At 37.4% G+C, this 27,087-nt stretch overlaps 2 protein-coding genes across 2 annotated transcripts; both read left to right on the top strand.

Moving 5' to 3' along the window:
- The first annotated feature begins 4,877 nt into the window (after nt 1-4,877).
- Nucleotides 4,878-12,971, top strand: LOC131309970 (ATP-dependent DNA helicase Q-like 5). The gene is made up of 23 exons (XM_058336713.1): nt 4,878-5,777; nt 5,974-6,318; nt 6,412-6,465; nt 6,702-6,814; nt 6,899-7,111; nt 7,216-7,294; nt 7,431-7,484; nt 7,585-7,659; nt 7,778-7,831; nt 8,147-8,191; nt 8,278-8,372; nt 8,456-8,585; nt 8,852-8,950; nt 9,041-9,096; nt 9,172-9,274; nt 10,325-10,453; nt 10,681-10,850; nt 11,371-11,395; nt 11,480-11,595; nt 11,891-12,045; nt 12,140-12,233; nt 12,374-12,420; nt 12,574-12,971. Exons 1-20 carry the CDS (start codon nt 4,974-4,976, stop codon nt 11,976-11,978), a joined length of 2,847 nt encoding a protein of 948 aa, XP_058192696.1. The 5' UTR covers nt 4,878-4,973; the 3' UTR covers nt 11,979-12,045; nt 12,140-12,233; nt 12,374-12,420; nt 12,574-12,971.
- Nucleotides 12,972-15,060: 2,089 nt separating this feature from the next.
- On the top strand, nt 15,061-18,491 carry LOC131309969 (uncharacterized). Its single transcript, XM_058336712.1, has 5 exons — nt 15,061-15,478; nt 17,022-17,178; nt 17,490-17,540; nt 17,709-17,801; nt 18,169-18,491. Exons 1-5 carry the CDS (start codon nt 15,357-15,359, stop codon nt 18,244-18,246), a joined length of 501 nt encoding a protein of 166 aa, XP_058192695.1. The 5' UTR covers nt 15,061-15,356; the 3' UTR covers nt 18,247-18,491.
- Nucleotides 18,492-27,087: the final 8,596 nt, after the last annotated feature.

Here is a 27,087-nt window from a genome sequence, read left to right as displayed (position 1 = left end):
GTTGTGTATAGGTTTCTGGAAAACTCAAGGAGAGAATATTAATTAGGAAAAGGAAACAATTCCATGCAGGAATTAGAAAGCCCTGGACTCCTGGTTCTTGTGGGATTTTTTGATTTTCCAACCGACTCAAAAAATTAGGAATTAGTCCTCTATCTAGTGTGGGTTATTTATTTTAGTAAAAGATTTGAATATATGGCCTGTTAGATTTAAGGTCCGTTTTAGCTTAATAATGTAGTACTGCGTAAGCTGGATTTTTTATTTTTTTTTTGGTCTTTATTTAATTTTTTTTTTTGCATTTATTAGTTTTTGTCAATTTTTTTTTAGATTATTTGTTTGTCTCGAAGGGGGCTAAGAAGTAAAAAATTATGTACCAAATTATACTTTTTTAATAAAATACAAAAAAAATCCAAAAAGTCTGTCTATTTTTGAATTATTTTCATCTTTAGTTAATTATCTTTTTGAAAAAATTTGACCATAATTTTTTACTTTTTAGATTGTTCTTGTCACGAGACGAACCCGGCCATATCCGGAAATAACAATGCAAAATCGATAAAATACAAAAAATTATAAAATAATTATATAAAAGTAAACCAACAAAACATGAACTAACTAAAAGAGGGGGTGGATAGTACTTATAAAAAGGGGGTTAGAATTACGGGTAGACATATAGAATTTTAGGAATCAAACCATAATGTTACAAACCAAACCATCAAACCGGTATGGTTTGGTAGATGGTTTGGTTTGGTTTTTGGTTCTAAACCTTGTTAATTAGCATCCAAAGATTGCAAAAAAATATAAAAATACATGAGTTACATACTTCTAGTTCTGTAAAATAGTACGTAGCGAACAAAATACACCGCAAAACAATTACAACAGCTTCATTAATCTTAAAAACTGAATTTGTCCAAAAAAAAAAACCTTGCAACTTATTCATAAAACTACTGCCATTAAGCCAACCCACAAAATAGAACTAGAAGCCCAACATAAGTAAAACATCTACTAAAATACTGTGAAACAAAACCATGAACAACAGTAGGAAAGTGGGATGTATTCAATATAATATATATATATATATATATATATATATATATATATATATATATATATAAATAAACAATCCGGTTCGATTCGAATCACAATTCATGATTATGGAACCGTGGACCGAACCATAATATCTGATTCTCATTTTTAGTCGACCCAAAACCAATCCATTAAACCACATAAACAATTCAAATAGACTGGTCCAATCGGTCCGGTTTACAGGTTTTTTAAATTTTCTTGGTGTTGGGCCTGGAGTGCCTTTATGAATTTGGTTACACAATGTCACTCCCTGCAACCGCTCTAAAAACATACTTGCAGGTGCGATGTCGAATGTTATAAAAGACTTAATTGAAACCCTACCACCAATTGGTTTTAGGAGAGATGATGGAAAAACGGTTTGACAAGTGGTATCAGAGCCAGAAAATCATGGGTTCGGGTCGCGGGAGAGTCATTGTGAAGGAGGGATTGTTGGGCCCGGAGTGCCCCCATAGATTTAGTTACACAATGTCACACTCCATGCGACCGCTCTAAAAATAGATTTGCGGGTGCCATGTCGAATGTCATAAAAGACTTAATTGAAATCCTTCCTACCACCAATTGATTTTCGGAGAGATGGCAGAAAAATGGTCCAACACTTGGAGACGCCTATGAGAGAGAGAGAGAGAGAGAGATCTAGTGTGCCAAATTTGTAGTGGCCAATTGGGTATTTTTCCGACCTCATTGGAGAAATTGCATGACAAATTTCGGTATTGAGTCCTTTTACTTTTACCCAATTTTTTTTTAGAAATATCTAAGATAATGCCCAAAAGCCAATTTTTGGGGCTTTATCTTGATATTTTTAAAATATTAGTGTAAAATTCATAATTTTTTATGTTTTTGATTCATCCCGACAAGACGAAACAATAATCTACATGCAAAACTAACAAATGCGATATTTTTTTTTTGAATAGAGACAAAATTCAAAATCCCTAAAGCTCTTAGAGGAACAAGGCCTTAGTTAAAACATCAATGGCATTGATATCAATAATCAAGAAAAAACTACAGGTGTACAAGGAATTTTGCCTAAATAAATTCTTCTTGATTATTTTTTGGTCTGTTTTCAAATTGGGAGCTGATAATGCCAAAATCATTTTTGTTCCTGTCAAAACCCTTTTTGTTTCTGTTAAAACTCATTCATTTCATGACTTAATTGCCCTTCACTACACCACTTACTTTACGAAAATGCCCCTTCAAATCCAGATGATTATTTTTTGTTTACGTCTTTTCTCAAATTACCTCTAGTTTTGCTTGTGAATTGCATTTTTGCTTGATGTTTAATTTTTGTTTGCTTCTCTTCTAAAATTAGCTCTAGAATTAGCTCATGAATCCTTGCATTTCTGCTTGAAACGTGGAACATGAAAACGCATTGACTTATGGGATTTTAAAGGGTATTTTCATAAAGTAAGTGATATAGTAAAGGACAATTAGCTCATGCAATGAATGAGTTTTGACAGGAACAAAAAGGGTTTTGGCATTATCAATTCCCTTCAAATTTCTCCTCATATTTTAGAGTGACAATTTTTTTTTTTGGAATTATTGATTAATCTCGACTGATGAATCTAAAAAGTAATAGTTATGATCAAAATCTTTAAAAAAAAATCATTCAAAACAAAAGTAATAAAAAATAGAGAAACTTAATGGGTTATTTTTATCTTCATTTAGTATTTTTTGTTACTATAATTTTGTACGTATAGATTTCTATCCTATAGACGAACCAATAGATTATAAAAAAAAATGACAACAAATTAATTAAAAGATAAACCTCTTTGAAAAAAAAAAAAACTGAAACAATTACTGTTAAGCTAAAACACATAGTAGTATTTTTCCGATAAAATTTCAAAAAAGCTTCTAAACTACGGCCAAAATGTCTCATAAACCTGTAAACTTCAATAAATGTTAATTAGACCTCTGAACTTGCCAATATTTCATCAATTACACCTATGCTGCAGCTAGAGGACAATGTATTTGGAGGGAAATCAATCCCAATTCCTGCCGTGTCCGATCCCACCCCTCCTCTCCATTTATACACACTTGATACCCCATCATCCATCTTCACACCTACCTTCAACAGATTGAAACACTAGAAATCAACCTACAATCTTCCTTCCAGTCTGCAACATGAGGAACGAAGGTGACATCTCCAACTTCATGGATGACAATCGATGCGTGTTTATGGCAACCGCTGAGAGATGAAAACCTCTTAGACAATGGTGAACCCAATAACTCCAGTGCCGGCCTCGACATTTGGGTTGCCCTAACCCAATTTGATGATTTGTTGCCCATTTACAATTAAGTCATACAAAATAAAATATATATACAAGTACAAAAAAACTCAAAATTACATTGTTATTTTAGCTTGAATAACATCATAAAAAATGTAAACCCCGGTTATAGTGTTTTATGATTAACATGATCTGATTCAAAGAAAATAAATTCTCCTTACATTTTTTGAAGCAAAAATTTCAATTGAGTTATCGAACTTTATTTATCCAAGAACTCGTGACTCGTTCCGCTAACTTTTGATTTTTGGGCTTTTTAGTTGATATATGCGAGGAGAATGACCTATCTCAATAAGTGTAAGAAGTTAAAAAAGCCCCAAATGCTTTTAGTGTAACAGCATCTCATTTTCAATTGAGATATATCATAGCCAATCTTTTTAATTTGTCTTGCAAAATGGAAGTTTGAAGGTAAAAATAAAAACTGTATTAGCTCACTCGATTTTTGACTTTTTTTAATCAAATGTAAGAACATATCACTTATATATTACTGTTGTGTTTGTTAAATCAAAAAATTTCAACAAAATAATTTGATTTTTGCAATATCATGCATTGGGAGGGAAAACAAAATGAGGCAAATCAAAAGTGGAGAAAAAAAATAAAGGGCCCGTAAAGGCCAGGTGTCAAACCCAGTTCACTTGAAATTTCCAGCTGACCTAATCACTGCACCAAGGCAATTGCCTGTGGTAGCAAGTGAAACTTTTTAGTATATATATGTTACTTAATTTTTTTTTTTTTTGTTGCCCAAGACCGAGGGCTTACGGGACTTACCCAAGGCCGGCTCTGAATAATCCATAAGCATAACCTCGCATGCTCCAAACCATAGTTGTCCTGGAATCCTAATTGATGCACTCGATTGCGTGAGAATCCTGGTCGATGATGTCAAAACCCCTTGTACGAAGATTGATGAGAGGATTAACAAAATGAGTTGTGAGGATGGGTGCATTGGGCTCGTAACCCCTTTTCGTGCTTCCAAAATCTCATCTTGGAGTGGGAATATGAAAGAGATAACCATATTTTCGTGCTTCCAAAATCACAAGGTGGCGCAGCAACCGATCTGCTTGTGTTCAATCTGTTTCCATCTGTGCTTGGTTGCTGTCTTTGTTTAGGATTCTACGCCTATCCAAGGCAGTTTGGTGGACAGATTTATGCGCCACGTGACCCGACCCTTTGAGGCGGTGTGGAGGGAGCTTAGGCTCGGCATAGATCTAGACGCTAGCTTGTCTTTTTGTCCTTGTGTTTTCATGTATTTTTTTCTGTGATGGGTAGTTTGTAGATTCCTTTACATTGTATTCGGATGGTTTCGCTGTAAATGCCGCTTGGCTTTATTGAAATGAATTTCGGATAAAAAAACAAAAACCATATTTTATCAAACATGTGACCCTCACGTGTCTGTTTTCCATCCAAAACGCAGGTGTAACTTTATGGACAACGTTGGCATCTTCTGTTTGTGCATTTTGGCGATAGTTTAAAGACTTTTTTGAATTTTCCCTCATTTTCTGTTTGTTTTCCAACCAAACAACTTTTCAAGCGCGGGAAAACTTCCCAAGAGAATCCACCAGTAGAATAGAGAAACGGACCTCAAAATCCTCCCAATTCCGATCTCTCTCGTCTTCCATGGATTCCGGTTCCGACTCCGACGGCTCTCACGTCTCCGCCACCCCACCCCGAGACCTCCGACCCCCGCCGCCGCCCTCGTCCCTCAATGCCAGAATCAATCTCAGCACCATCTTTACTCACTCCCACCCAACTCCAACTCCAAACCCTAACCCTAACCCTAACCCTAAACCCAAATCAAAAAAACCAAAACGATCCTCCAAGCCAGCAAAACCACCCTCAAAGCCCACCCCCAAACCCTCTCAACCAGAACCACCACCACCGACCCCAATCCCCGTCCCGAACCTCTCCGCCCTACCCTTCCAAATCCGCCGCCTATCCAACGAAAACCCCGACAACTCCACGGGCAATAACGTTCCTGCTGGGGGTTTGTACTTATCCAAATTCGCGTCGTTCTCGAAGATTCGCAGACCAACGAGTCTCGATGTGAAGTCTATTGTGAACGACTCAACTCCTGCTTCGGGTTCGGTTCCACAGCCAGGTGGGACCGAGGTGAAAGGCGAAGGAGGTGGTGCTGGGAGTGCTGTGAAGGTTGTGAGGAGACATTCTAACTTGATTGGAGGAAGTAGTTTTACTGCGTTGGCCGTGAAGAAGCCGAGAGGCGGCAATGAAGGGAATTTTGTGAGGCTAAACATCAATGGGTATGGAAAGAGTAAGTTTAAGTTTAAGGGAAGACGGAAGGGTTATAGTCCAGCCGGTGGTCGTAGGTCTTTCCGAGGATACAAGCGAAAATCGACAGGGACTGGTGGGATTGGCAACAAAGGAGCTTGTGGCGAAGATGGTTTGGTTTTTGAGATGTCACAGGTGGGTAAACCGAACCAAATTAAGCCCTCGTCTCCCAGTCAATTGGGTCGGGTACATCGATTATTTTTCATAATTTTCCTTTGTGAAGGGCTATATAATTGCTTAGATTCGATAAATTCATTTCCTTTTCGTTATCAGCACAAATCATGTCAAGCATTTGTATCGACAGTCGATTTTCTTTGCTGTGGCATAACAGGTGGGCAAGCGAGATAGATTGGAAGTAGATGAAGAGTTGATTGGGGAGGCGGTGCTGGGTGTACGAAACGAGCCATCTGATGAGAATCTTCTGAAGTTGTTGAAGCTCACACATGGATATGAGTCGTTTCGCGATGGACAGTTGGAGGCAATCAAGATGGTGCTTTCTGGAAAATCGACTATGCTGGTTTTGCCAACGGGGGCAGGGAAGTCCCTGTGTTATCAACTACCGGCGGTGGTCTTACCAGGGATTGTACTTGTTGTGAGTCCGTTAGTGGCATTGATGATCGATCAACTTAAACAGCTACCTCCAATGATTGAGGGTGGTCTTATTTGTAGCTCTCAGGTGCTGCCACACCCCCCCCCCCCCCCCCCCCCCCCCCTCTCTCTGAGATTGTTTCTAATAGTAGAATTCCTAATTTGATCCTTCTTGTTGTAGACACCTGAAGAGATGTCTGAAACACTGAGGCTGCTACAAGAAGGCACCATAAAGGTGAGTCTATTAAGAATCTGAAAGCTATTGCAGCCCTTCCATCATTTCCATTTCGTGTGAGAAAAAACATACTGAAGTAATTAGGGTAGTTTTGCTGCCTTGTTTGAATTCATAAACCAGGCATTTTGTCATGCAAACATATATGATATGTGTTCTGTGAATCTGTGGCGCATATACTTTAAATATTTGTTCTCGATATCATTTTGAAAGCTGAACTACTGTAATTTATGTCGTAGGTGCTCTTTGTTTCACCAGAGAGGTTTTTAAATGTAGAGTTTATGTCTATATTTTCTGTCACTCCAGTGATATCACTTTTGGTGGTGGATGAAGCTCATTGTGTTTCAGAATGGTGAGTTGTTGCAATGCCTTTGACTTAGTACCTTCTAACATGGTATTACTGCATGATTAGACTAAACTGAAAATACTTGAACAGGTCACATAATTTCCGGCCTTCATATATGAGGCTCAAGGCATCCTTACTTCGTACTAAGCTTAATGTTCAATGCATTCTGGCAATGACTGCAACTGCAACCACCAAAACTTTGGATGATGTAATGTGTGCACTGGAGATTCCTCAAACAAATCTCATCAAGTCAGCCCATTTGAGGGACAACTTAGTGTTGTCAGTTAGTTTGAGCAGAAATAGGCAAGTGTGGATCAATTAAATATTTAGGTACCATGCCTTTGTGTTTTTATGTGTGGTGGACAATTAATCATTGCTTGCTTTTCATTTCATCCTTTACTGTATAGAATGAAGGATCTGATGACGTTACTCAAGTCCTCCCCCTTTGTGGACATTAAAAGCATCATTATATACTGCAAATTTCAGGTAACCACACGAGTTTTTCCTGCCAGATATACATGTATCCTACGATTTTATTTTTCTTCACCGTAGAATGGAACTGGATGGAGAGTTACTTGCATCACAGTGATGACTAGCCTTTGATTAATTAACTTTTTTGCAGTCTGAAACAGATTTGATAAGCAAATACTTATGTGACAACAATATTTCGGCAATGGTTAGCTTCTCATTACTTTCTTGGTTCACTTGGATACACTGTTTATAGAGCATGAAACTAATTTACTCTTTGCAACATGGCATACTTCTCAAAACGTTAGAGTTACCATGGTGGTATACCCTACAAGGATCGGAGCCGTGTTCAGGAATTATTTTGTTCCAACAAGATAAGAGTGGTAAGTAAATAATTCTACAAAATAAAGTTAGGAACATATTGCCCTATTGAAGCATATCTTCTCTATTTATGTCTAACATATGGCGAATTCATCTACTTGCATTGGTTTTCCCCTGAAGGTTGTTGCAACTGTGGCATTTGGCATGGGACTTGACAAGAGGGACGTTGGAGCTGTAAGAATTAGGAACTTAATTAGGCATTGTCTCTCATAATTGATTTCAGGAATTTATGTATTCTAAAAGTCAGCAATCTCGATTTTCTATCATTGCATAATTGTGGCTGTCCAAGCACAGATTTTGGTTTTTGGATTGACCATTCTTGCGCAATGGTTTCAGCTATGCACACTGAAATTTGGCAAAATAACTCCAGAGCAACATCATATGTTTATTTGCCTAAAATGAAGTTTCTGTTTTCTTGATTTACACACATCTAGCGTGGGACAACACTGTAGATGGTGTACTGAGCTATCATTAATGTTTTCATCTTAGGTTATCCACTGCACTTTGCCAGAAAGCTTAGAAGAGTATGTTCAGGTGGGTCTTTGTTTCATGACTACCGACTGTTTAGAAGCTAACGTTCAGGTCAAAGTTTGCTTACTAAAGGTAACACTTTCATGAAGGAGATTGGCCGTGCTGGACGGGATGGTAGATTATCTTATTGCCACCTCCTTTTCGACGATAACTTATATTTGAAGCTTCGTAGTCTCACATACAGGTGGTCAAGATTTGCGAGTTTTTGTTGAGTTCAATGTATTAAATTGGTGAGCTGAATTTCCCTAAGATTGTTGTGCTTCTCAGTGAAGGTGTAGATGAATATGCAGTTAGCAGACTCCTATCACAAGTTTTTGCTACCGGCTTGAGTTCGCAAGGGAAAATATGTGCTTTAGCCAAAGAGTCTGCATCACAAAAATTTGATATGAAAGAAGAGGTTCTTTCCACATTCTAGTTCCAATACTTGATTATTTCTGAATTTAATGTACTGATAAGTTTGGGTTCAACAAACTAAGATAAGATATTTTGATGCTTGGTTCTCTTCTTGTCAGAAATTTTGTGCTCCTACTATTGAATGTATCTAGCTCCTGCCTTGTTCGTAGAAATATTGGAATGTTGACAAAGCATCTTTCATTTCAATTCACTGAGGCATGTCTCTATCCATCGGAAGATCTGAGCTTCTGACTTTTTGCACTTTGGCAGGTAATGCTGACCATTCTAACGCACTTGGAGTTGGGTGAAGTGAAATACTTGAGTGTACTTCCACAGATAAATGCAACCTGCACTTTAAATTTCCACCTGGTCGGTTGGAAATTAGGTTTAACTATTCCTTCTATGTCTGGATAGTAAGGGAAGGTCATTCAAGCATTTTCTTGTTCCAAATGATTGCAGAGTCCCTCTGGATTGCTGGCTGCTAAGGATATTGTGATTGCAGCGATCCTCAAGAAGTGAGTGCAAACTTAGTTTCTTTTTCCTTCTTGTAACTCTTCTAAGAACAAGCTATGATTAACTTTTTCAATCAGTGCCGAAATTAAGCATGGGCAATATGTGTTTGACATACCAACCGTGGCAAATAGCATTGGAGTTTCAGCTGTTGACATATCAAATATGCTGCAAAATTTAAAGGTTTGGGAATCTATTCATATTATTCCGTTGCTATGTTTGTGTTATGAGTTTATTTTTTTCAGAAGTTTCTGTTCTCGATAATTTACTCTTTAGCTCGACATTGTATCTTTGTTGTACAATGATCACTGTTGCTGGAGAAAATAAAATACAGCCTGGTTAAAAATCGACCCTTGCTTTGAGGTGTGGATACCTATCACCTGGAGGTGGCTAGAGCTGAATTTCCTCTATATCCACTTTTATTCCAAAGTCTTGGTCCTCTTGGAGGAATCAGCTTGTACATGTGAAGATAATGAGAATGGTACAATCAAGGTGTCCGCCAGTATGAAGAGATGAAATCACTGACAGTTGTAAAATATCTTCAACAAGTAGATTCCTGCTTTCCATTCACTTTTACCGAAGTCGAGGTAGATGACAAAAATTTTTGTTAGCTTGCATGAGATCATGATACTTTGCTGTTTGGCTTAGACTTTTGTCCAGTAAACTTAGAGGAACATAAAATTGGAAAGATTTGTATCATCAATTTAGGAAAAACTGCACAGCGCATCGTTCACCTTGTTATTCAGGGCGGAGAAACTAACTATTGACTGTTAGATTTTCTCTTGCATTTTTGCTAGCATGACAGAACCGCAGAAGTAATGTGAAATGATCAACTTATGGTAGCTTTTGTTTCATTGAATCGATATTAGAACCTTTCGATATTTTCTTTTCTTACATTTCCTCTACTGTATTTGAATGTAATAGGAAGTTAACAGTGTACTGTAGCTTTCATCATTGAGTTCAACAACTGAAGTTAGACCTTTTCAAAGTGGCAAAACTCCGAACTACGGTGTTCATCATTTTGATAATCTTAGTTTGTCGTTGTCATTACAATTGTTTTATAGTCTTTGATTTACTGTTTAACAAATACTCAGAATATTAGCCACGTGCCTTGAATTCATATGTGTCTTAGATTGTGTAGTTCCTAATTTGTAGTTATATATTTTTTTCGAAGGATTCTTGATCCAGTTTCCACGAAAATGCTTTTTTTTTTTTTTTTCTATTTCTATTTAGGCAAAGGGAGAGATCACATATGACATGAAGGATCCAGCCTATTGCTATATCGTTGTGAATGTCCCCAAGGATTTTTGCTCTCTCACAGCACACCTCACCAAGTGGTTGTCCGAGATCGAAAGTTGCAAGGTAATTATCGTGAGAGTTTCAACTCAAAAGTTAGTTCAATACTATCAAACACTTTGTATACTTGGTGAAACAACTATCAGATCGATGCTATAAATCATTTACACTTTTTTCCAAACCGCAGAAATGATGTATGGTAGCCATTAGGTTATTCTGTGGGGTCTTAAGTTGTAAACATGTTCCTTTTTTTTCATCCTGTAACAAATGATTTGATTCTGCTTTCAACATAGGTGCAAAAAATAGACGTAATGTTTAATGCTGCATCTTTCGCGGTGCAAGGGTGTAAGAGGATAAACGGATGCATTGACTCTCAACATACGCCATGCTTGCACAAGAAGATTTTGGAATACTTTAATGGAAATGGCTACACAGATGTACATAAGAAGCTGGATCAAAGCAGGTTGACAAAACTGAAACTCTTTTGAAGTACATTTATAGGCATGAGTGATGCCATTACGGTATCATGACTCATAAGTTGTGATACATTGTGGTTCAGGAAACCGTCCCAATTGTGTCCTCTGTCCTCGAACCCGTATTCTTACAGACACGATACACAGAATCAATATGCATAGAATTCCTACTTTCAGAAAATTGTCCCTCCCTTGCGTTAATTACGACAACATTATGTCTCCCAGAACTCCTGCATTACCAACACTAACTGACATCCTTAAATCACTCTGATGTCCAACATTTAATGGATGATGCCTTGCAGTTATATAGCTGATCCATGCAAAACGCCTATTGGATTCGACTTCTGATTAAAACCTCCCTAATCTTTTTTTTTTCTTAATTGTGTGTGTGTGTGTCTGTCTGAATGTAATTTTTTTTATGAAGTTTAGTTACTTATTCTTGCCTAAGCTTCTATTCTAACTAGTGTATGTTATTTCGTTATACTAAGGGGATGTTATTTGTATTTGCAGTCCGTTTTTACGAGCAGATATTAAGGTCAGGGATTGCTTAAGCTAAATATTTCTACTTAAAGGAACATCATATGTTGTGATGCTAAATGTTCTCTTCTTGTTTTAATAGGTCTTTTTGCAGAGTAATTCTCAAGCCAAATTTACTCCCAGAGCTGTTGCGAGGATAATGCATGGCATCGCCAGTCCAGCATTCCCTTCAATGACTTGGTCTAAAACCCATTTCTGGTATCATTCTAAAGATTTCTACTTGAACTAATTCACGTGGTACGACATTTGAAATCACGTCGTGCATAGAATTCTAGACATCCTGCACAAACCCATGAATTGTTTTCTAAGGGAATGAGAAATGGAACTGATTTCCATTTTAATATGGTGTGCGCTGCATACACCCCATAGTAATTTGTTGCACTCCTGATGTGTTTGGGCTATTTGTGTGGCAGTTATCTTCATAGATTACGTTTAATTTCCATGGTTACGGTAGAGCATTATATCTTAAGAGAGGTCCATTTGTGGATGTCAGGGGAAGGTACTCACATATCGATTTCCATGCGGTAATCGAAGCTGCAAAGGCAGAGCTCATGAATTTTGTAAAAACTGCTTTAACGTAGCACGATGGCAGCTTGCAATCCAGTGCATGACATGCACAATAACAACCAATTCCGCCACTGTTTATAGGTAAGACAAGTTCAAGTTCCCAATTTTATCAAACTGTTTTTGAAGGACAGTTTATAAATGCATGTTTCTGAGTACTTTCTTTTCTTCTTTGCAGAAACTTTATTCAGGATTAAGGAATAGTATACTTGAGCCAGCTGTGTCATTATGATTTTTCCAAATAAACGACCTCAAGGGCTAACTTATTACAGGTAAGCTGCTTCAAGTCAAAATTAGGAGTCAGTTGCATTATCTGAAATGTAATAGTTACCATAAAATTGTTTCATCATTTAGTTCTTGACATTTTCAAGACTTGACTAGCATGATGTTAGTTTAGTGCATTCTTTTGTAGGTTACGAGTACATTTGGAGAATGTGAATGAAACTTCACTTGAGAAAAGTAAGCATGACTGAACTTAAATTCAAGGAGAAATGCTCCTTTACCGCAGTCTTAAGTTTCCCATGTGCTAAACATTAATTCTCCAGAAAAAGTACAACAACAAAGGCCTTGAATAGTGCAAATGCTAATCATGGATATCGTATTTCTTCTTAGGGAGCAGTCTGGCCAGCGATATAGAGACTTGTATCATATGCAATACATTTACACACCAGAGACACGGAGCAAGAGAAGGAGAGAAACGGTGTTGTATTCTTGGTAGTGAATGTACACAACTAAGATGCAAAGCCAGAAGAAATAATGGATGTTGTTACAGTCATATATTGTCACATAGGTTCAGTGCTGTATCCACGAATGAGTATCAATAGGAATGGTAGAATGTTGCACCTCAGGTCACTTGTACCCAAAATGCCTGTACGTCTGTTCCCGTGTAATGTTAGCCGCACGATTATACAAAAAACTTTTTCCAAGATGAGACTATTGTGCAATCCTGCGTTTGAAATTGTGCAGGAACAGAGGTACATGCACTTTTTCAATACAGAAGATTTGACATCAGAATGTTGTTTAATGAAGATAGATTATCTTCTTGAGTTTGCATCCGTACCTTTATCCCTCAATAAGAAACTTTGTTCTTCATCACGTTAGTTGAAGACCTGAAGGGAATTTATTTTCTTCCCTTAGCTCCCACTTTTGTTTTTATTTGCTAATTTGCATATCATGAACTTGCAATTTCAGTCATGTTTCATCTGTGGCGTAGTATGCGTTTTATATACCTAATGTCATCATGTTTATATTAAGGGATTATACTCGGGCTTGTTTGGTTTGACATCTTATTTGCTTATTTATTTAAAATCAGGATGAATACGGGCACAATTGAGTCCGGCTTCAATCAGAATTTAAACAAATAAGACGTCAAATTATATAGGTCTTCATTATACGAGACTCGCTTTCTCGCTTAGGTTGGGGTCTGAAAGGGGTAGTAACTAGACAGGTTGACCTTCATTTTGAATTCCTAGTCAATTTTTCATGAATTTACTACTCCAGTTAGCACCTTCCATTAATCTAGGGCTTAGTTGATGCAATAAGTGGCCAATTTGGTAGCCTATAAAGTAAGAGATTTTGGAAGGAATACAATCATTACTTATTGTACAAAACACAGTAGAAAAATACTAAAAACGTGTAAATGAATAATCAAATAGTTCCTTTTTTTCTGGAGTTTATTTAATTTGTGCACGCCAAAGGGTGCTGTGGCCGGCTGCTGCGTTGCTTGTAATAACGAAAAGAAACAAGCAAACTAGGTCAACGGTTGTCATCATGGAAATGAAGGGAATTTGGCAAATTGAGGATAATATTCACATCAAAGATTTTCTAAAGCAAAATACTCAATTTTACATTGTTTTCTTTCTTTTCTTTTCTTTTCTTTTTTTTTATTTATGGAATGGGTTTTACCATTTCTTGCGAGAAGAGATGTAAAATTATACGTAGAGAAAGAAGTGTGAATGTCGCATTCTCCTTCTTCAAATGTTACCTCAGTCCAACAAGTCTTTGTTGTAATTACTATTTTCGAAGGTTGTGTGAATTTATTTGAGCGCATAAAGTTTTCTTTTTTAGTAACTGGATGTCCGATCAGCTTGTGCGTCTTTGACTAATTCAATACCTTGGAGTTAACGACAGAACAAACCTTCTAGTGGTCTTAAAGTTTGAAACGTTTGATCTCGCGAAATTTGAACATGTTCTCATGTTGGCGAACACTTGTTATCTTTGTTTCTCACTTGGCCGGATCACTCGGGTTATTTGAGCATGTATAGTTTGCACTATATTGGTCGTGATACATCAAAACCTTCATTATTTTACACTCAGCCAAAAAGTAAATGTCTTCAATAAGAGCCGAAGAGAAAGGAAACAAATAGGAAAAAAAACAAATTTTGATATAAAAAGAAAAGAAAAAAAAAAAAGAAAAGAAACCAAAACAAGAGAGAAGGTGTTTTTTTTTTTTTTTTTTTTGGGGGGGGGGGGGGGGGGGGGGGGGGGGGGGGGGCATCTACCAGACGTATCATTTATTTGTTATTTTTGGAATTAGTAGACGTATCATTTGAACAAAGGAAGCATATTCATGAGATTGCAGTGATATGCGCTGCACCGTGCTGCATACCTCCGAACCGTCAGATCTCATCTCGACAATGAACGACTTTTGATAGTTGGTAGTCAAGATGAGATTTGAGCCGTCGGATGCACGATCCGATAGCTCGGAGGTGCCCATCACGATGTTGCCTCACTGTACAGCAGTAACCCAAAGTCCCTCTCTTTAGGATCCATTCTTGTATTTTTTTTTGTTCGTTTTTTCTAAATTTTTGTTAGATTTACGTCATATTTTTTGAAATAATCATTCGTCGCAACGAAAGAAATTTAAAAAGTACAAAATTATGACGGAAAGTAAAAAATGTTCACTAAAGATGAAAAAAATGTAGTATCAAATTGTCTTATTTGAATTTTTTCAACATCGGTAATATTATTATATATATTTTTAATTATTTTTGTTGAGATGAACGATTAACTTCAAAAATTATGACAATAAATTAAACAAAAAGTTACATAAAATAAAAATTATCAAAATTAATTTTAAGTTTACAAGAACGCAGCCTCGTTGATCAGTTGCTTGACTTGCTCCGAGAGAGAGAGAGAGAGAGAGAGAGAGAGCTCTTCTCCTCTTCCAACTTCCAAGCAAACATCGAAAAGTCTAATTCTGTTTCTACATCGTAACTTCTGCTGATTCGGTCCTCTCTCTCTCTCTCTCTCTCTCTCTCTCTAAAGTCTTCTCTTTGCATCTCTCTCGGAATCAAAATGGAGAAGTACTCTGACACAGTCGATCGGTAAACATATTCATATGTGTTGTATATAATCGTTGGTGAATTGAGGTTGTAGAAAGGAGGCGAGGGACCATGGAAAATACACCCAACACATCTACTCTACATTCATCTTCGTCGATATTGACGAATTACCCTCTCATTTCGGCTCTCGTTGCCTTTGCTATCGCCCAATCCATCAAGTTCTTCACCTCCTGGTAATTACTCACCCCGCCCTCTTTATTGTGTATGTATAGTTATGTATGTGCAAACAAATACATACAGGTAACCCCAAGCGGTTGGCCGAGTGGTCTTGTCTCGGGACTTAGGAGTTTGCTCCCTCCTAAGGTCTCACATCAATAACTCTTGAGGCCACCTCATCCCACGCGTAAATGAATGAAACGGCTGCGGGAGGGATGTAGGGATTAGTCCGAGGTGCGCATGAGCTAGCCCGGGACGCCCTGCGTTACCAAAAGAAAATACTGACAGGCACTAGTAATTGTTCTGATGTAGAGTTGTTTAATTTGATGAAATTTTGATGTGCTAATTTCATGGAGACAAGGCGATAAGCCTTGAAAAATCCAACAAATACAGAGAACAATTGAGGAGCCCAACCCCAGAAAACAAAAAGGAAAACATAAAAAATGGGAAAACAAAACCCCAACTAGCAAACAAAAAACTGCTGGATCAAAAAAATTAGAGTTAATCCACAGCATGTACAGATCCTCTTTATGTCGGCTGTAGGACTCACCTTCCTCCAAGAGCTAAGACAAGCTCTAATCTCGTCCACTATCATATTGGTGATCCCTCCCGTCGTACCTATGCCTGTCTATCTAAATATTCTAGCATTGCTCTCACACCATATACGATACAAAGTAGCCGCTAAGCATAGTTCATATAAAGTGCCTCAGAAGTCTCCTTGTGCAGTTGCTTAAACCCCAATTCACTTCATTCATGAAGCTCATTGGCTGGCAGCTGCGTAGCAACACCCCAGTTCACCAAGCAAGTTCTTCCATCCAAAGTTGAGTAAGCACTCGGAGAGAACAAGTTGCTATGGGATTCCAGACCTCCTTAGCACAACACAGTTCCTATCCAAAAACAACACACCACCCCATTTGGGTAGTCAGTCCCGAGTGGATAGCCTCCCCTTCAGGGCCAACCATTGGAAGAATGCCCGTCTTGGGACATGATGTTTAAACCAAACAAGACTATGCTAATCAACTGCAGTAGCCACAGTTCTCAAAGCATGCCAAGAAGAATTCTGAATCTCTTTCCTAAATGTGATTGATATTGCTGAAGATGATCTGAACCTATTCCATTGATTTTGTCATGCCCCCTTGATTTTCTATATGGAAATCGATCCCATGTTCCTTGGTTTAATTTGTCAAATTTGGTTCGAAGTTTCTGAAAATAGCAGTAATCTTTGACCACATTAAAGTAGTTGTATTGTTCCACCTAGCTTATATTCAATGAACATGGAAAGTCTGCTCATTTCCGTAGTTCTCTGTCGGGATCTCGAGTAAAAATAAACTAAGGACCTAAACATTCATTGCTTGATTTTTTATCTGAAATGCCTGACAGCAAATTGTAATTATTAATTAGCTTACCAGACGGAAAGGTAAATGATAATACAAGGAGATATAATCAAGTAAAGAGAAACTTGTTTTTGGTTTCCTTATTTCTATTTTGCTGCGATAAATTGCCCAATGAACCTTTAATCCAAAGACAACCTAAGAGTCTTATGCCTTAATAGATTTACAGGTATAAGGAGAGACATTGGGATCTCAAGAAGCTTGTTGGATCTGGCGGGATGCCATCTTCGCACTCTGCAACTGTCACAGCTCTTGCTGTGGCGGTTGGTTTCCAAGATGGCTTTGGAGGATCACTGTTTGCAACTGCATTGACCTTAGCATGTGTTGTATGACCCTTAACCTAATTTTCTTTGACAAAGTTGTTTATAATTATGAATACAGTTATATACCGAAGCTATAGTCTTGTGTTATCATCTTCTGGAAATTCTATGACACAGTGCTTTATATACTGAAGCTATCTATAGTCTTGTTATATCATCTTTTGGAAATTCTATGACAGCGCTTTGGCCTTTTATTCTAGATGATCTTATTATATGCGCAATAGTTAGTAAACAGAAGATTTGAGTTACTTATTTCTACGAGGCCTTGGGCTTCAGGTACTGTAGAGGGCTAATAATGCAAAAAAATGTTTTGACAGGTGATGTATGATGCATTTGGTGTAAGACTACATGCTGGACGCCAAGCAGAGGTTTATTGCTCTTCCCTCTCTTTCCTTCTTCCCCACCCTCCACCACAAAACGCCTCCATCTGGGCATTTATGTTTTAGAAGTTCTGTTTTTAGCAGTGCTAAGCTGCAAGACATCTTGTGGAGATTCAAATTGATTTCTGCTGTGTATTTCAAATTTGAATTCCTCAGGTTTTGAACCAAATTGTTTATGAGCTTCCTGCTGAACATCCTCTGGCTGAGAGGGGGCCGCTACGCGAACTTCTTGGACACACACCTCCTCAGGTTTGGTTGAGTTCATTAGATTGTTTAGCTACGGAGTATATCATTGGTATTTTGATTGTCACGACAATTAAAAAAGATGTTCTTTTTTTGATTGCACAATAGCAAAACGTGGAATCTCACAGCAAAATAAAGATATGAGGTCATTGCTCTTAATGGAACCTGAACTACTAATAAGAGAAATGTTGATAGAACCTAATCCAGTTAGTAAAGAGATCATCATAATTCATGTCATTCTCAGGTTGAGATAGAGAGAGCTAACAGGGCCCTTTTTTGACATTCGTGTTCTTCCACTGCCCCATTTAGGGAATATTCTTACTAGGACTATCAGTTGCTAATGGTGCTCTCATTTCTGCATTTTCATACGTAGGTCATTGCTGGTGGGTTTCTGGGACTTGTTACAGCAACAATAGGACATTTTATTGTTTGGGCTGGTAGTCAAGCTTGATGCAACAGCTTGACGTTTCCTGGCAGTTTCCATGTGGACCATGCCCCCCCTGAATTTCCAGAAATGTGTTCATAGAAGTGTTTCACGTATTTGAATATGACGCCATTGTTGTCAATAATTTGATTAATACATATATCTTGTAGTCCATGGCCTTCTGGCCGTTTGAACAATACCTGTATTGAAGGTACACTTTATTTTACCGCAATTGCTACTGCAGTGCGCTATGTTAAGACTTGATTCGACCATGTTCGTTTTAGAATTTTGGTTTTGGGATTTTGGGTAATGAGTGGAGAGATAAATAGAGAAATGAGAGTGATAATTAAAAGAAAATTTATTGCGAACCGTAGGCAGAGAGAGAATCCCAAAACGAACATAGTTGACCAATTTTAATCAGTGTACGTACTCATTTAAAGATTTGAAAGGAAAAAAATTGGTTGTCGGTTGCACCGGTTTCAATTGATGGAGAGGCATTCTAGTGACAGACTACATTGAAGCTAAGATTGATAGATGAACATTGGATGGTTCCAACTTTGGTTTGAAAATTTAACCATCTTTCAGAATATGTTCATTTAGCTTGTTTATAAGGCAAGACTATTTGAGACCAATTTTAATTGAGTTGGTTATGAACTAATTAGAGTAAATTGAATTTTGTGAACATCATAAGTTAAACAAACCGAGTAATAACTTGGTCAAGTTTGGTTTTGAAATACTACTAACAAAATTCAAAATAATTTTAAGCTCAATTCTTATGGTAGTATGTAACAAGGTAAGGGAAATAATATTGGCACTCCAAAAATTGATGTAGACATTCTAAAATACAAAGGAAAATAGCTTTGGAGTTATACTGATTTTGGAGTGATTGCATCAATTTTTAGAGTGCCAATATCATTTTCCCGAGGTAATCTAGAAAGGGCTTTTAATGAGTGAACCAAACTCGAACTTGAATAGCTAGTTTGTTTATCCGCCCTAAAGCTCCTCGGGAATTGCAAAAGCCCTCTTGTTGGGTAGACTAGAACGACTGTTTCATTACTGCCTCCGTCCCTTTTTAAGTGTCCTGCTTCGTAACTCCAACTTATTAAAAAGACATCATTATTACACCTTTCACATCAACTTTTTCCTCCACTTTCCTTACTTACCCATCATCATTACACTTTTACTCACTAACTTTTCAAAATAAAATCTACTTTTAAAAATAAAATAAACAATACACCAACTTTTACCCCCCTAACTTTACAAAATGGACACTTATTAAGGGACAACCCAAAATGAAATACTGGACACAAAAAAAGGGACGGAAGGAGTATTATTTTGCTGGTTATTTCTCTTTCAATTTTTTCCACACAAAACCGAATAATAATAATAATAATAATAATAATAATAATAATGCAAGAACACAAATTATTATGGTTTTTTTTTAGCATACATGGATTGATATGGAAAATCCAAAGCACCTAGGCCTCGTTTGATTCGCAAATTAACTACCTGAGATAAGACTAACTGTACCTAATCTCAAGTAATCTCACGTTTGGTTTCCGAAATGACTGTAAGATTATCAATCCCGGTATTAATATTAATTTTATCCCTATATGTAGGTACTAAATATAACCCCAGGAGGGAGCTGAGATTGAATAGGATCAACAAATAAGGAATTGTTTTCAAAAAAAATTGGATGATAATAGAATTGTTCTCAAAAAGTATTTTCAAAATTATCTTTTGTAAAATTTTATATTGAAATTTTTTTTTCCAAAATTTTTTTTAATAAAAAACTATTTTCATAATTTTTCGGAAAATATTTTTCATAACTTTCTTTTTTCAAAAAAAATTGCAAAATTGTTTTCAAAAACTTTATTTATTTTGAAAAAATATTTTTCAACAACTAGTTTTTTTTCAAAATATGTTTTTTGAAAAACAAACCGAATTCAAAGACTATTTTTCAAAAAATGCTTTTCAAAATGTAGTTTTTGTAAAAAAAATCTCTTTCCAAAAGAATTTCGTAATAAAACTGTCTTCGTTTTTTTTTTTTTTTTGTAAAACTTTTTTTTTCCAAAAATTGTTTTCAAAAGTTTCTTTTTTCATAAAAAACAATTATCAGAATTTTTTTAAAAAATTTGTTTTCAAAATAATTGTTCCTTATCCCATATGTAATCTCATGCGAATTAAACATGGGATTGAGTAGAATTAGACATGAAATTAAATTAGGACAAATAATCTAGGGATTAACAATCTCAGAATTGTTAATTCCATAAGTTTCAAACTTTCAATCTGTGAATCAGACGAGGCCACCTAGAATATTATGGTGGATTCAAGACACCTTTGTCGTTTTACAAATGCCTACAAATGGGTTGATCTAAATGGCTAATAATCAAATAATGAATACCATTCCTTGATACATTTTCATAATACCACCCCAGAACTAAGGGGATGTTAATGGAAAATAGAGCTCAAAAGCATTAATTTGAAAATAGAAAAAGGGAAGAAACAGAGAGGAAGTAAAATAACGAGGCTAGGTCAGAGCATGGTAATGGAATAAGCAAAAGTTAAATATCAAAATTTATCACAACAGATTTTGATTATCTATAGCTAGGGTTTTCAGATGGAGCTTGTGCAGAGATAGCAATAGGGGCGTGTTCCCCGAGTTTTGATGGCGACAATGTGGCGATCATCAATGGAGGAGCATCGTTTTCACTAAGGGGCAGCAACAGGGGCAAGTTCTTGGTTTAGATTTTTTTTTCTGATAGGGAGGTGGTTCGGATTTAGGGGTTCTATTAGGGTTTTGGTTGGTCCTTGGCCAACGCTTGGGTCTCAGGTAGTATTGGAGATTAAGTAGCTTTAATTTTCAAGTGCTCGTCCTTTTAATCTTTGTAATTTTTAAATTCAAAGATTAATATAATCTTTTGCTTAGCAAAAAAAAAGGTTAGCAATATCAAGTTCCACATCGATTATTTTTTGCCCATAATCAAAATGAATTGGCAAAAATTCAAATCTACGGGTCCGTTTTTTTCTTCTCAATTTAATGGTCTACATTAAATGACATTTTAGTGAAATAAGTAAAAATAGAAAGCGTTTGTTAAAATCCATTAAGTGACCAATATTGTTAAATGCACAACCTCTTGCTAAAATGGAGAATGAGTTTCACTTTCTCATGATGATTGTACTTGAGTGAGAAGATGTGGATTCAATAATTTGATTATTGACAAAAGGTTGCTATTTTTGATTATCCTAGAGCCAAAACTTGATGAGTTGCTAAGAAGTTGCTAAGTTTAGTTATTCCAATGTGAGCTCTTTTTGTTAGATAGGTTGTAAGTAATTAAATTTATAGGTCTTGCAGAAATAAATAAGATAAGTTGTTGAAAAAAAAAAGTTATTGAAATGTACCAATTGATTCTCCAGATTGGCAGTGGCTTGCTAATTCTCCCAGTGGCGTGATATTGTAGACTTCAACTGCTCAGCAGCTCAGTCCAACAACATGCATCCGTTTCTTTCATCCTCCACAATTTTATCACACTCATGAATAATTATTAGGATCCAAAAGAGGACGACATTCAAGTACTGCTCTTCTAATTCACAGACGCGACTCATAATCTATTCTTCCTTCTTGTAGCAAACATACTCAATTACATGTTCTTTCCGTTTGCCAAAAAGGACTTGTTGCCTTGCCATTATATCTGAATTGCTTGAATTGATTCCACAAACTACAAGCACACAATCCTTTGTAGTACTAAATTTTTATGGATAGAAGAACCCAAAATCGATACGCAAAGATCCTCCCCTATCATTAGAGCAACTGACATGTAATAGCAGGAAACATCTAATCGTTGTCCCTTCAAGCACAATGCATGCCCAATACAAAACTAAAACTATTCCAAGAGTTTGCTGAGCTAAACTAAAAGAATTGACTATGAACGAACTAACCTAACAGAATGACTACCACCCCCACCACACAAAGATCACAAGAAAACCATTATTTACTAAAGCAATGATGTGTTAGGATAAAAAGAAGCAGCAATGCTTAGTGTTAAAGACCCAAAATGCCCCCAGGTAACAGAACAAATAACCATGTGCATACAGAATGAGAGAAAATGAAAAAGGGATGGAGAACCTATGGGTTTCCTTCTAATATAGGGTAGATATGCTCTCATATAAACTGCTTATTTTATGCAATGAAAGTCTTGAATATTTTTCAGAAGGACAAAACCATAAGCATTGTACAGTTGCACGTGTTTAAAAGTATGCTATTTTTATCTTTACATCACTGAGCATCCATATGCCACAAAACCAATTGAATCTCCCTTTCTATGCATTTGGTTTGCTATGTTAAGATGAATAATAATCAGCTTAGCAATATGTCCCCCGTTAGGAGCTTTCCGGATGATGTGTTAACTTCTCTTGAATTGTCAGCATAACACCATCTAAGCAGTTAAAGAGTTAAAATTATGCTTTCCACAACAAATGTGGAAAAAATTCCATATCCAAAAAGTGGATTAGTCCTATGTCGAGTAGCAAACAACCTCTATTACGCAAAGGGAAATCCCCATTTCCAACCCACATAAATGGGAATAACTTCGGTATCCCCGGTCATTTTGAGGACACTGTAACTTTTGATGTAACAAAACCATTATGAGTATAACCAAAACCCATTAAAAGCATAATAGAACCATAACAAGGCATAACTTGTTATGTTATGCCTTGGTTGAGTTTAGTTATGCCTTGATTATGCCTTGTTTGGATTCTGTTATGCTTATAATGGGTTTTAGTTATGCTCATAATGGTGAAGTTATGCCAAAAATTACGGTCCCCAAAATGACCGGGGACACCATAGCATCATCCCACATAAATAGTTCCTTCTTTTATCGGTGCACATAAATAGTGTCATTGAAAAACACAAAGCATGCAAGCAGTCCTAATAGCCAGAGTTCTTGGTAGTCCTTCCCAGAGATAAGATAGTTTATAAGTTGAAATAGTAAACTTATACTAGGAGATTGAGTCTCCCAAAAGTTGTGTTAGATGATGGATCTATTTGTATCTAGTGCAATTATGTGTCTTATCATGTAATTGGTTTAAGTATCTAGGACCGTAGTGTAATTATTATACAGTTTGTACATATATATTTTACGTTGAATGAAATTAACTCTAATGGGTTTTCTCCCTATTACGATTACCCTAAAATTGAACATGGTATCAAAGCGATAGAACCTGGGCGACCTACGACGTTCTTCTTGTTGCGCGTGAACAGTACTTCGCGTGAACAGTCGCGTGAACAGTGCTCGTGAATAGTACTCGCGTGAATAGTGCGCTTCAATCAGATCTGCTGCTGTCGCCGTTTTTTTTTCTCGCCAATCGGATCTATTTTTTCTTCTCTCACGAAGTTTCAACATTGTTTTAGTTAGATTCGAAGGTATTCAGTTGATTTTTTTTGAGGTTCTAGGGCTTTTGGAACCTTTATTTATTATTTTTGGAGTTCTAAAGTTGCTGGGAACATAGTTTATTGTTTATTTGGCATTATTGTTCTGCTTTCAAGATGTCAGAAGAGAAAAAACAGGCTTCCGCTAGTGGCAAGGATGAGTTGAGTCGTGTAGGGACTCTGGATAACTCTTCATTGGATATTTGTCCCATCAAACTGGATGGCACAAATTATTTACTTTGGTCTCGTACTTTTACATTAGCTATTGAAGCTAAAGGGATGTCTGAGTTCATTGAAAGCCCTGTTACTGAGCCTACTACTGATGTTGAACTCAAGACGTTTAAGTCTCGTCGATCTTTAGCCATGACCTGGTTGTTTAATTCTATGAAGGCTGATATTCGTAGTCCTTTCTTGCTTTTTAACACTCCATATCAGATTTGGACTATTGCCAAACAGACTTATTCTCAGCAGGGCAATGATGCTCAGTGTTTTGAGTTGCGTAAGAGACTTCGTACTATGGATCAACACAATCGATCTGTTGCTGTTTACTTTGCTGATCTCAGTGGGGCTTGGCAAGAATTTGATTATTATCAGGGGTTTCAGGCAGTCTGTTCTGTTGATGCTGGTGCTTGGTTAAAAAGAATAGAGAAAGAACGTGTGTATGACTTTCTTACTGGTCTTGATGTGGAGTATGATCCAATTAGAGTGCAGGTGTTGGGTCGTGTTCCGTTTCCATCTTTAGGAGAGGCCTATGCCATTGTTCAACAGGAGGAGAGCAGAAGGGGTGCTATGTTACAAGCTCCCTCTTCTGATCGTTCTGCATTGGTTGCTATTCCGCAGGGACAGTTTGGGTCTGGCAGTGGAAAGTCTCAGTATGGTACTACTAGTGGGACCATAGACCGTATGTCACTCCAGTGTGATTATTGCCACAACACTGGACATACCAAGGATTTCTGTTGGAAGTTACATGGTCGTCCTTCTCGTGGGCGAGGCAGTGGACGTGGAGGTCGAGGTCGTGGTCCCGGGCGTTCTCAGGCTCAGGCACATGTTTCAGAGTTTACTACCTTGTCTGATTCTGGGTTCAGTACAGGAGTTCAGTCACCTTCTGAATATGTTGGCGGTTTCTCTCAGGGGGAGATGCAAGCTCTCAGGCGTCTTATGACTCGAGCTGATTCTTCCTCTACTATAGCTCCTACTTCCACAGCAGCTCCTACTGCATCCTATTTTGCTCATTCAGGTATTCTAGCTAGTGCATTTACTGCCTCATCCGGTATTCCTTGGATTATCGATTCTGGTGCTTCAGATCATATGACAGGTTGTTCTTCTGTTTTTTATTCCTATTCTACTTGTTCTGGTAAGGATAAGGTTCGAATTGCCGACAGGTCATTCTCTGCTATTTCAGGGAAAGGTTCCGTTCGCTATTCTCCCTCTATCTCTCTTTCTTCAGTCCTCCATATTCCAAACTTTGCCACTAACCTTCTTTCAGTTAGTAGTTTTACCCATTCTGCAAACTGTTCCGTGACATTTTTTCCTACTCACTGTATCTTTCAGGAACTGGAAACGAGGAAGGTGACTGGCAGTGGTAAAGCACATGGTGGTATCTATTATCTGGAGCATGAACCTCATCCATCTCAGTCGTCTTTATCATGTGGACAAGCTTTACGGGCAGATATGAGTTCCACTCTTTGTTACATCGGTGGCACCGTAGATTAAGTCATCCCTCGTTTGGGATATTAGAGAAACTCTTTCCTATTTTAGTTAAACATTGTCCTAGGGATCAGTTTTTTTGTGAAGCCTGTGAGTTTGGGAAACATAAACGCTCTTTTTATGCACCTATTAATAAACGAAGTGATTCTCCATTTATGGTTATCCACTCTGATGTTTGGGGTCCTTCTCCTGTTACTTCTTTAAAGGGCTATCGATGGTTTGTTACTTTTATTGATTGTTATTCTCGTGCCACATGGCTGTACTTACTCCATTCAAAAAATGAAGTATTTTCCTGTTTCAAATCTTTTCATAAGATGGTGTGCACTCAGTTTGATACAAATATTAAAATTCTTCGGAGTGATAATGAGACTGAGTATATTGATAAGATTTTTCGGACATATCTAGATGATAATAGTATTATTTTTCAGACGACTTGCGTTGACACTCCACAACAAAATGGAGTCGCTGAGCGTAAAAATCGTCATCTTGCTGAGGTGGCTCGATCCCTTTTGTTCACTATGAATGTTCCCAAATACTTATGAGGAGAAGCTATTTTAACTGCCACATATCTTATCAACCGTATGCTATCCAGTGTCCTTAATTTTAAAACACCCATTGAGTGCCTGCCAAGTAATTGTCGAGTTACGACTCTTCCACCTAGGGTGTTTGGTTGTGTGTGTTTTGTTCATGCCCCAAAACCTTCTGGGGGCAAGCTAGGACATAAAGCCCATAAGTGTATTTTTGTTGGGTACTCTCCTACCCAAAAAGGCTATAAGTGTTACGATCCTTATTCGAGAAAGATGTTTGTCTCTATGGATGTTACCTTTTGGGAAACAGAGGTTTTTTATTCTCCCTCCAAACCATCTCTTCAGGGGGAGCATCAGCAGGAGGAAGAGATGTTTACCTTTTATAATCATAGTGAGGGGGAGAAACTTTTCTATGATCATAGTGAGGGGGAAAAGGAAAACACTGGAGAGGAACCAATATCTGTTGAAAGGGAAACACATGATATTGGTGGTGACATTGAGGAACAATTACCTGCACGACAACGACTGCAGGGAGCTGGCTTACAGAGGTATGCTAGACGGAAAAATGGAAAGTCTCCATGTACGTTACCACCTTGTCAATCACAATCGCCCACTCCAGTTCCAGATTCCTCAGCTGACTCTTCTGGTAATGATTCTTCTCTTATTGAACCTCCTCCTATGGATCCTGACAATGTTCCTATTGCTATTCGAAAAGGTGTTAGATCTTGTACTCAACATCCTATCTCACAGTTTGTTTCTTATGACCGTTTGTCTCCTTCGTACCATGCCTTTGTCTCTTCTCTTTCCTCTATATCTATTCCACAGAATTGGCAAGATGCATTCAAGATACCTAAGTGGAAAGGAGCTATGGTAGAAGAGATGACAGCTTTGAAAAAGAATGGCACCTGGGATCTAGTGTCACTTCCAGGAGGGAAGAAACCAGTGGGCTGTAAGTGGGTGTTCACTATTAAACAAAAGGCTGATGGTACAGTTGAGAGATACAAGGCAAGGCTGGTTGCCAGAGGTTTTACTCAAACTTATGGTATTGACTATGAGGAGACGTTTGCTCCGGTAGCGAAGATGAATTCTGTGCGAGCTCTCCTCTTGTGTGCTGCCCACTTGAATTGGCCTCTTCAACAGTTTGATGTGAAAAATGCATTCCTCCATGGTGATTTAGAGGAGGAAGTTTATATGGATATTCCACCA

This window comes from Rhododendron vialii, chromosome 12a (assembly GCF_030253575.1).
Source record: "Rhododendron vialii isolate Sample 1 chromosome 12a, ASM3025357v1".
Taxonomy (NCBI): domain Eukaryota; kingdom Viridiplantae; phylum Streptophyta; class Magnoliopsida; order Ericales; family Ericaceae; genus Rhododendron; species Rhododendron vialii.
Note: the sequence above shows the minus strand (reverse complement) of the source record. Positions and strands in the feature narration are given on the sequence as shown.